At 49.2% G+C, this 10215-nt stretch overlaps 1 protein-coding gene across 2 annotated transcripts in view; it reads left to right on the top strand.

Annotated features, from left to right (window-relative positions):
- The window catches only part of NIPA1 (NIPA magnesium transporter 1), a 40207-nt gene that overhangs the window by 4320 nt on the left and 25672 nt on the right, over positions 1 to 10215 (top strand). The window contains exon 2 of one of the 2 annotated variants that reach the window (XM_025390627.1): positions 6214 to 6366. Coding sequence is in view for 1 of the 2 variants with exons in the window: in XM_025390626.1 (XP_025246411.1) it covers positions 6201 to 6366 (166 nt within the window). In the remaining variant the exon portion in view is untranslated. Of the gene's footprint in view, positions 1 to 6156; positions 6367 to 10215 lie in introns of those variants that run through there. The other variant, XM_025390626.1, reaches the window with a different exon arrangement.

The following is a 10215-nucleotide window of genomic DNA, read 5'->3' as shown; positions in this document are numbered from 1 at the left end:
AAAAAAAAAAAAAAAAAAAAAAAAAAAAAAAAAAATATTGAGGCCAGACGCAGTGGCTCATGCTTGTAATCCCAGAACTTTGGGAGGCCGAAGTGGGCGGATCATGAGGTCTGCAGTTCATGACCAGCCTGACCAACATGGTGAAACCCTGTCTCTCCTAGAACTACAAAAATTAGTTTGCAGTGAGCCAAGATTGTGCCACTGAACTCCAGCCTAGGTGACAGAGCAAGACTCCATCTCAAAAAATAAAAAATAAAAAATTATTTAAGGTCAAAACAAATACAGAATTATGAATATATAGTAGTCTCTAGATGCTATGTGTTTTGAAAAGTAAAAAAAGAAATAGATAGCTGGGCGCAGTGGCTCACACCTATAATGCCAGCACTCTGGGAGGCCGAGGCGGGTGGATCACAAAGTCAGGAGTTCAAGACCAGTCTGGCCAAACTGGTGAAACCCTGTCTCGATTGAAAATACGAAAAAAATTCACCAGGCGTGGTGGCAGGCGCCTGTAATCCCAGCTACTCAAGAGGCTGAGGCAGAGAATTGCTTGAACCCAGGAAGCAGAGGTTGCAGTGGGCTGAGATCACGCCACTGCACTCCAGCCTGGGCAACAGAGCGAGGCTCTGTCTCAAAAAGTAAAAAAAGAAGAAAGAGAAAAAAAATTTTAGGGAGCTGAAAAGTGAACTGATTTCCTCGTTTCTCCTTGCAAGGAATCAACTGATAGTCTAAAATGGAAACACAGAGTTAAAATAAACGTAACTCCCAACCTTAGTGTTTCTCACTAAATTTTTTTTTTTTTTTTTTTTTTTTGAGACAGGGTCTCACTTCTGTTGCCCAAGCTGGAGTACAGCGGTGTGATCATGACTCACTGTAGCCTCAACTTCCTAGGGTCAAGTGATCCTCCCACAGCCAGCCTCCTGAGTAGCTGGGACTACAAGCACATGTCACTGTGCCCAGCTAAGTTTTGTATTTTTTTGCAGAGATGGGGTTTCACCATGTTGCCCAGGCTGATCTCAAACTCCTGGGCTCAAGTGATCTGCTGGCCTTGGCCTCCCAAAGTCCTGGGATTATAGTCGTGAGCCACTGTACTTGGCCTACTAACTTTAATTTTAGGTGTATCATTTAGGAATTAATATCTCATGGGAAAATGTTCATCATTCAGTAGTTACTTTAGTTTCATTTCAGTTTTTCTTCTGTTAAATTCAAGCAAAATATAGTTTTATGTTTTTAATTAAAATCCCATATGTGTTTCCCCATCAGATAAAATATGTCTATCATTTAACCTATGTATTCACATGGAAAAATACCTGGAACGGAGTTCTCAATGGTAATAATAGTTACTTTGGACCAGGTGCGGTGACTCACGCCAGTAATCCTAGCACTTCGGGAGGCCAGGGCAGTCAGATCACCTGAGGTCAGGAGTCCAAGAGCATCCTAGCCAACATGGGGAAACCCCATCTCTACTAAAACTATAAAAAGATTAGCCGGGCATGGTGGCAGGCACCGGTAGTCCCAACTACTCGGGAGGCTGAGGCAGGAGAGTCACTTGAACCTGGGAGGCAGAGGTTGCAGTGAGCCGAGGTCATACCACCGCACTCCAGCATGGGTGATAGAGCAAGACTCCATCTAAAAAAAATAAAATAAAATAAAAATTTGAAAAATAGTCTGGGCATGGTGGCTCACACCTGTAATCCCAGCACTTTGGGAGGCTGAGGCGGGTGGATCACGAGGTCAGGAGATCGAGACCATCCTGGCTAACACGGTGAAACATCGTCTCTACTAAAAATACAAAAACTAGCCGGGCGCGGTGGCTCAAGCCTGTAATCCCAGCACTTTGGGAGGCCGAGACGGGCGGATCACGAGGTCACGAGATCAAGACCATCCTGGCTAACATGGTGAAACCCCGTCTCTACTAAAAAATACAAAAAACGAGCCAGGCGAGGTGGCGGGCGCCTGTAGTCCCAGCTACTCAGGAGGCTGAGGCAGGAGAATGGTGTGAACCCGGGAGGTGGAGCTTGCAGTGAGCTGAGATCCGGCCACTGCAGTCCAGCCTGGGCCACAGAGTGAGACTCTGTCTCAAAAAAAAATACAAAAACTAGCCAGACGTGGTGGTGGGTGCCTGTAGTCACAGCTGCTTGGGAGGCTGAGGCAGGAGAATGGCGTGAACCTGGGAGGCAGAGCTTGAAGTGAGCAGAGAACACGCCACTGCACTCCAGCCTGGGCGACAGAGTGAGACTCCATCTCAAAATAAAAATAAATAAATAAATAAATAAATAAATACTGGTAGTATTAGTTAAGTGCATATTTGTATTATTTTGGCACTGCTATTGCTGCTGCTTTCACTTGCTTGCTTCTGCTGAAGTTTATGAAATAAGTTTTAACTTCTTTTTTTATAGATATAAAAAAGTTATATATACTATTAAAATTATATATATAATTATAATACATATAACATATAATATACAATATAATATATAATATAATACATATAATATATAATACATATAATATAATATATATTATAATGCATATATAATACATATATAATATAATACATATACAATATAATACATGTAATAATGCATATATAATTAGAATATACATTATATATTACATATAATATTTATTATCATAAATATATTTTTTATATATATATATATATTTTTTGAGACAGAGTCTTGCTCCATCACCCAGGCTGGAGGCTGGAGTGCAATGGTGGGAAATCAGCTCATTGCAGCCTCTGCCTCCTGGCTCAAGCAATTCTTGTGACTCAACCTCCTGAGTAGCTGGGACCACAGGCTCAGGCCGCCACACAAACTAATTTTTTTTTTTTTTTTTTGAGACAGAGTCTCGCTTAGTCGCCCAGGCTGGAGTGCAGTGGCGCGATCTCGGCTCACTGCAAGCTCCGCCTACCGGGTTCACGCCATTCTCCTGCCTCAGCCTCCCGAGTAGCTGGGACTACAGGCGCCCGCCGCCTCGCCCGGCTAATTTTTTTTTTTTGCATTTTTAGTAGAGACGGGGTTTCACCGTGTTAGCCAGGATGGTCTTGATCTCCTGACCTCGTGATCCGCCCGCCTCGGCCTCCCAAAGTGCTGGGATTACAGGCGTGAGCCACCGCGCCCGGCCTAATTTTTTGTATTTCAGTAGAGACGAGGCTTTCACCACGTTGGCCAGGCTGGTCTCGAACTCCTGGCCTCAATGTCATCCACCTGCCTTGGCCTCCCAAAGTACTAGGATTACTGGACATGAGGCACTGAGCCTGGACTTCAGAAGAATATTTAAAAAGAATAAGCAAGCACTTCATACCTATTAGGATGGCAAAAAAAAAAAAAAAAACCCACAACAACAACAACAACAAAGAAAATGAAAAAGACATCCAGAAAATAACAAGTGTTGGTGAGAACATGGAAAACACGGAGCCCACATATTGCTGGTGGGAATGTAAAGTGACATCACTGCTGTAGAAAAGTTTGGCAGTTCCTCAAAAAGTTAAGCATAGAATTACTATGACTCAGCAATTCCACTCCTAGGTATGTCCTCAAAATAATTTAAATCCGGGACTCATACAGATACATTTACATCAGTGTTCCTTGCAGCATTATTTACAATAGCTAACTGTGGGCAGGTGAATGGATAAACAAAAGGTTGTATATATATAAACAATGGAAGATTACCCAGGCATTTAAAAGAATGAAGCTCTGGCGCATGCTACAATATGGATGAACCTTGAAACCATTATGCTAAGTGAAATAAGTCAGCCATGGAAGGACAAATTTTGTGTGACTCCACTTGTATCACATACCTAGAATAGGCAAATTCATACTGACAGAAAGTAGTTTAGAGGTTATGAGGGACCAGGAGGAGGGAGAAATGGGAAGCGACTGCTTAATGGCTACAGAGTTTCTGTTTGGGGCAACAGGAAGTTTTGGGAACAGATAGTGGTAATGGTTGCACAACACTGTGTAAGTGTTAAGGAATGCCATTGAATCATACATTTAAGAGTGGGTAAAATGACATCTGCTATATATGTTACCACAATAAAAAAGAATAAGAAGAAATGGTTATTCATTCAGTATAAAAATTTTCAAGCAGAAATATTATGTGATTTGATTTGATTTTTGAGACAGAGTCTTGCTCTGTTGCTCAGGCTGGAGTAGAGTGGCACCATCTCGGCTCACTGCAAGCTCCACCTCCCAGGTTCCTGCCATTCTTCTGCCTCAGCCTCCCGAGTAGCTGGGAGTACAGGCGCCGGCCACCACACCTGGTTAATTTTTTGTATTTTTAGTACAGACGGGGTTTCACCATGTTAGCCAGGATGGTCTTGATCTGACCTCGTGATTCACCCGCCTCGGCCTCCCAAAGTGCTGGGATTGCAGGCGTGAGCCACCGCGCTGGGCCCGATTTTATATTTCGTCACAAAATAATAATGCTGTATGCAAAGCTGCCAAAAAGTTTATACTTTCTTGTTTGTTTTTGAGACAGTCTTGCTCTGTTGACCAGCCTTGCGGGCAGTGGTGCAAGAGCAGCTCACGGCAACCTCCACCTCAAGCTATCCTTCCACCTCTGCCTACAGACTAGCTGGGGTTGGAGGCAGGAGCCACCACGCCCCGCTAATTACTTTTTTTTTTTTTTTTTTGAGACGGAGTCTCGCTGTGTCGCCCAGGCTGGAGTGCAGTGGCCGGATCTCAGCTCATTGCAAGCTCCGCCTCCCGGGTTTTTACGCCATTCTCCTGCCTCAGCCTCCCGAGTAGCTGGGACTACAGGCGCCCGCCACCTCGCCCGGCTAGTTTTTTGTATTTTTTAGTAGAGACGGGGTTTCACCGGGTTAGCCAGGATGGTCTCGAACTCCTGACCTCGTGATCCGCCCGTCTCGGCCTCCCAAAGTGCTGGGATTACAGGCTTGAGCCACCGCGCCCGGCCACTTTTTTTTTTTTTTTTAGTAGAGACAGGGTCTGGCTGTGTTGCCCAGGCTGGTCTTGAACGTCTGAGCTCAAGCGAGCCTCCCACCTCGGCCCCCAAAGTGCTGGGATTACAGGTGTGAGCCACCGTGCCCAGCTTGTAGCATCGTTTATAGTCAAGCAAACCTGGCAGCAACCGGCCAGGCGCGGTGCCTTACGCCTGAAATCCCAACACTTTGGGAGGCAGAGGTGGGCAGATCACCTGAGGTCAGGAGTTAAAGACCAGCCTGGCCAAGATGGTGAAACCGAGTCTCTACTCAAAACACAAGAATTAGCTGGGCGTGGTGGTGGAGGTCTGTAATCCTAGATGAGGCTGAGGCAGAGAATCGCTTCAAGGCAGAAGGTTGCAGTGAGCGGAGATGGCGCCACTGCACTCCAGCCTGGGTGACAGAGCGAGACTCTGTCTCAAAAAAACAAAGAAACCTGGTAGCAACCTAACACTCAACAATGGCTGAATGGTTAGACAAATTATTATACTGTCATTAGAACAACTATATTTATGTAGCGATACAGAAAACTGATTATGATATAATATTAAATAAAAAGGAAGTTTCGTATATTGTAATCGGAAACATGTAAAAGTATGTATACCTATGGGAAGACACCTTAAATACTAATAATTAGGTGAGGGTTGTGGAATTGAGTCACTTTAAAATGATTTTTTCCTATTTTTCAAGCTTTCTGTAATTTTGTTGTAGTTCATCAAAACGAGGAAATCAGACGGTGGGAGCACAAGCCCAGAGCCCCAGCGGCGCTGACTCCAGCGTGAAGGACGGAGGAGGAACGCCCACCGCCGGGGCTCCCCTCAATCTCCGCAGCAGCTCGCGGGGCTTCGCGCTCCGGGAGGTTGGGCCGGCCTGGGCTGGAGGCTCTGCGGGGAGCGCTGCCCGCGTGTGCGTCCTGCCGCGCTCCGCCACCCGGATGTTGCAGGGGACCCCGCTCAGAAAGTGTGCGTGTTTCTCCGCGCTGGAAACTTAACCCGGAGTCCTGCATTTGCATTTGCGAAATCTGGGAACCCCTGCCCCACCCAGCGCTTCGCCGGCCCCTCACTGCCCCCGCCTCCCGTGCCACTGCCGTCCCCGCAGCCCTGGACGCCAGTCCCTGGCACCCCCGTCCCGCCCCCGCCCCTCTTCCCGCTCCTCCCCCTCCCCTCGCCTCCCCCGCCCGCGCCTCCCGCTCACCCCCCTCCCGCCCCACGGGCGCGGCGCGCAGGCGCAGGCTCGGAGGGCGGGCGCGGGCGGAATGGGGACTGCAGCTGCGGCAGCAGCGGCGGCGGCCGGGGAGGGGGCGCGTAGCCCGAGCCCCGCCGCCGTGTCGCTCGGCCTGGGCGTGGCCGTTGTGTCGAGCCTGGTGAACGGGTCCACGTTCGTGCTACAGAAGAAGGGCATCGTGCGTGCCAAGCGGCGAGGTAGGGCGGGCGGCGGGCGGCGGGCCGGCGGGTGGGGGAGGCGGGCGGCGCCGCGGGCGGAGATGGCGGTCGCAGGTGGGGGCGTCCGGGTCCGGGTAGGGGACGGGGCCCGGGCCGGGAGCGCTGCTCGGGCGGGTGCTCCCCGGGGCGGGCCCCGCTGCGCCGCGTTCTGGCGCTCGGGTTCCCGGAGCGGCCCAGGAATCACAGGTGCGCCCGGCGCTTCGCCGCCGCCACGGCTTTTCTCCGTTCCCGGCGGCTGGAGGGGCCTGCTTCGGTGTGCGCGCTTCCCCGGCTGACTTTTTCTCTCGGTCCAGGCCCTCCCCGCGCCGCCCCGCAGCCCTCGCCTTGCCCGCAACCTGCGGCCGGGAGCCTCCTGCGGACGCGGTGCTGGGGCGCTGGAGCCCGGCGCCCGCCTGGAAGCGCCGCTTCAGCCGACGTGCGCCCGGCTCCGAGGGTGCGCTCGGGGGAGCGAGACCTGGGATTTCCAGTCCCCCGCAGGGGCCTCGCGGGTGCAGAAGGAAGACCCGGGTGGGCTCTCAGAGCTGTGCGTTCCTGGGGTGCTTGACGGAGCCGGTTGCGGCTTAGACCTGCACCAAATGAATGTAAGTGATCTTCAGTATGGAGAACACACGCGGCAGATCCAAAACCAAGCCCCTGCCGAGCCACAGCCACCTCCCAGGTGGATGCCCTGCAGCCCCGCACTCCGTCGTGCAATGCGGGGCCGAGCTCTCTGCGGGTATCCTTTGTGCTGGGAGGCCCCGGAGGGGACGATGTTGCCAATGCAGGATGTGGCAGCTGTGAAACCGCCCGTTTCCATTGCTTCCAGAGGGACTGAGAAAGTCTTGTGGTTCTTGGCGTATTCTCAGAAGAATATTAAGAGCTCCCTGGGAAGGATGTGGCCGCCGAGTCATGGGTTGTGAGAGAAAGTAAACTCGTTTAATAGTTTACATTCCGGAATGCAGGTGAAACTTTCTCTGTGCGAGCCAGTCGTGGCTTCAGAGAAGAGATAAAGGGCCTGACAGTCTCAAATGAAAATATAAAATCATGGATAGTGTAAGGAATTCAGCTTTGAAGTGAAAGCGTAGCGGTCTTCCCATAAAATTTAATTAAATAGAATTAAATAAAACCAAGTATGATTTCCCAAGGATGCAGATGTGTCTCTCTCTAAGGCACACACTTGCACACACACCGGAGCCACACTTCAGGGAGCACCTGTCTGTGCCCCAGAACTGGGTGAGATGGTCAACACGCGAGACCTTATTAATAGGATGGCCTGAGAAAGCACCTCACCATCCCAATCCACGGCCCTAGCATGAGCATGAGGAAAACACCACATACACCGGAGCAGAACAACATCTTGCGGCCGGGCGCAGTGGCTCACGCCTGTAATCTCAGCACTTTCCGAGGCCGAGGCCGGTGGATCACAAGGTCAGGAGATGGAGACCATCCTGACTAACACTGTGAAATCCTGTCTCTACTAAAAATACAAAAAATTAGCTCGGTGTGGTGGCACGCACCTGTAGTACCAGCTTCTCGAGACGCTGAGGCAGGAGAATCGTTTGAACCCAGGAGACAGAGGTTACAGTGAGCCGAGATCGCACCACTGCACTCAGCCTGGGCGACAGAGCAAGACTCCATCTCAGAAAAAAAAAAACATTTTGCAGTACACCTGACCAGTCCTCTGTGAAGGTCATGGAACCTGAAAGCGTATCACAACCAGGAGAAGCCTAAGAACACGTGAACAGCAAATGTAAGACATTATAGAAAAACGAAGGAAAGCTGAATACAGGCTTTAGTTTTCCAAAAAATTGAGTAAAACTGTGTTGTTTCAACCCAGCCCATGTGGCTCAAAGGAATTGGTGAATAGGAAAATAAACAACAGATCAGCCTTTTAAAAAAGACGTGATAGACTGGGAGCAGTGATTCTTAATGAAAAATCCAAAGCACAAAACATGTATTAACACTGGTAAGGTATTGAGAATGATAATACCACCTATCAGATGTTCTAAGAAATCTGTATCCTAAAAATCTTAAAAATGGCTCACGCCTGTAATCCCAGCATTTTGGGAGGCCGAGGTGGGCGGATCATCACGAGTACAGGAGATGGAGACCATCCCGGCTAACATGGTGAAACCCCGTCTCTGCTAAAATACAAAAAAATTAGCCGGGCGTCGTGGCAGACACCTGTAGTCCCAGCTACACGGGAGGCTGAGGCAGGAGAATGGCGTGAACCCGGGAGGCGGAGCTTGCAGTGAGCTGAGAGCGTGCCACTGCGCTCCAGCCTGGGCTACAGAGTAGACTCCATCTCAAAAAAAAAAAAAAAAAAATTAGCCGAGTGTGGTGGTGCACCTGTTGTCTCAGCTGCTGGGGAGGCTGAGATAGGAGGATGGTTTGAACCCAGGAGGTTGAGGCTGCAGGGAGCCTGCTGGGAGACAGAGTGAGACTGTCTCAAAAAAAAAAAAAAAGATGATGTAATAGACACTGGGGACTACTAGACAGGGAGGGTAGAAGACTGGGGTGAGGGTTGAAGAATTACCTGTTGGGTACTGTGTCCACTATTTGGATGATGAGTTCACTAGAAGCCCACACCCCAGCATTGCACAATATACCCAAAGAACAAATCTGCACATGGTCCCCCTGAATCTCCTCAATGCCAACAACAACAACAAATCATCATTCCTGGCCAGTTTTGCTTTATCTATACCCCAGTGCCAACCCCACCCACACCACTGTAGGATTTGTTTTGAAATAGATCCCAAGCAAATTACCATTTCATCTGCATGTTTCAATGACTATTTCTTTGTTAAACATAACACCTTTATTGCACCAAAAAATTAAGAATAATTTTTTAATGTTCTCACATGTCTGGTGAGTGTTTAAATTTCTGTGATTATCTTAAAAGTTTTGCCCAGTTCATCTTTTAGAATCAGGATGCAGTTAAGACCTACACGTTGGGTGGTACAGCTCTTAATCATGTAATTTTCAAAATGAGGCAGCTGGCTGGGCGCGGCGGCTCACGCCTATAATCCCAGTACTTTGGGAGACTGAGGTGGGTGGATCACCTGAGGTCAGGAGTTGGAGACCAGCCTGATCAACATGGTGAAACCCTGTCTCTACTAAAAATACAAAATTAGCCAGGTGTGATGTCGCATGCCTGTAATCCCAGCTATTTGGGAGGCTGAAGCAGGAGAATCACTTGAACCTGGGAGGCAGAGGTTGCAGGGAGCCGAGATCATGCCACTGCACTCCAGCTTGGGTGACGAGTGAAACTCTAGCTCAAAAAAGAATAAAAGGCAGCATGCCCTGAGCCCACCCCAGGTGTGCCAGTTTATGTTCTGTGGTTGTGTTCACTCTATTGTGAGCTTGTCCCCCACCGTTAGATGTTCTCTGCAAACATATTCAGGGCTACATGAATGTTGTTGTTCCACTTTTACATGGCATGGACATTTCCAGTTCCTTACCAGTCCACGTGACTGACAGCTCATTATCCTAGATTTTTCTGTTCACATCAGCAGAGCACAGTAGTACAGGTGTCATACCTGACATCTACCTGTCATGTATCAAGGAGTCTGCTAGCTTGGCTTCTGAGCCCTCAGGGGCGTGGGGGCAGTGTTGGTCCCTGTGGTGGGGGAAAGGATGAGAAATTGCCTCTAGTTAAGGCAGAGAGGAAGAGGGGTGCTCTGTAAGGGCAGATACCACGTCTAGTGACCTTTTTTTTTTTTTTTTTTTGAGAGAGTCTTGCTCTGTCATCCAGGCTGGAATGAAATGGCATGATCTCAGCTCACTGCAGCCTCCACCTCCTGGGTTCAAGCAATTCTCTTGCCTCAGCCTCCCGAGTAGCTGGGACTA

Source organism: Theropithecus gelada, chromosome 7a, assembly GCF_003255815.1.
Source record: "Theropithecus gelada isolate Dixy chromosome 7a, Tgel_1.0, whole genome shotgun sequence".
Lineage (NCBI taxonomy): Eukaryota > Metazoa > Chordata > Mammalia > Primates > Cercopithecidae > Theropithecus > Theropithecus gelada.
This window is presented reverse-complemented; position numbering and strand designations above follow the sequence as displayed.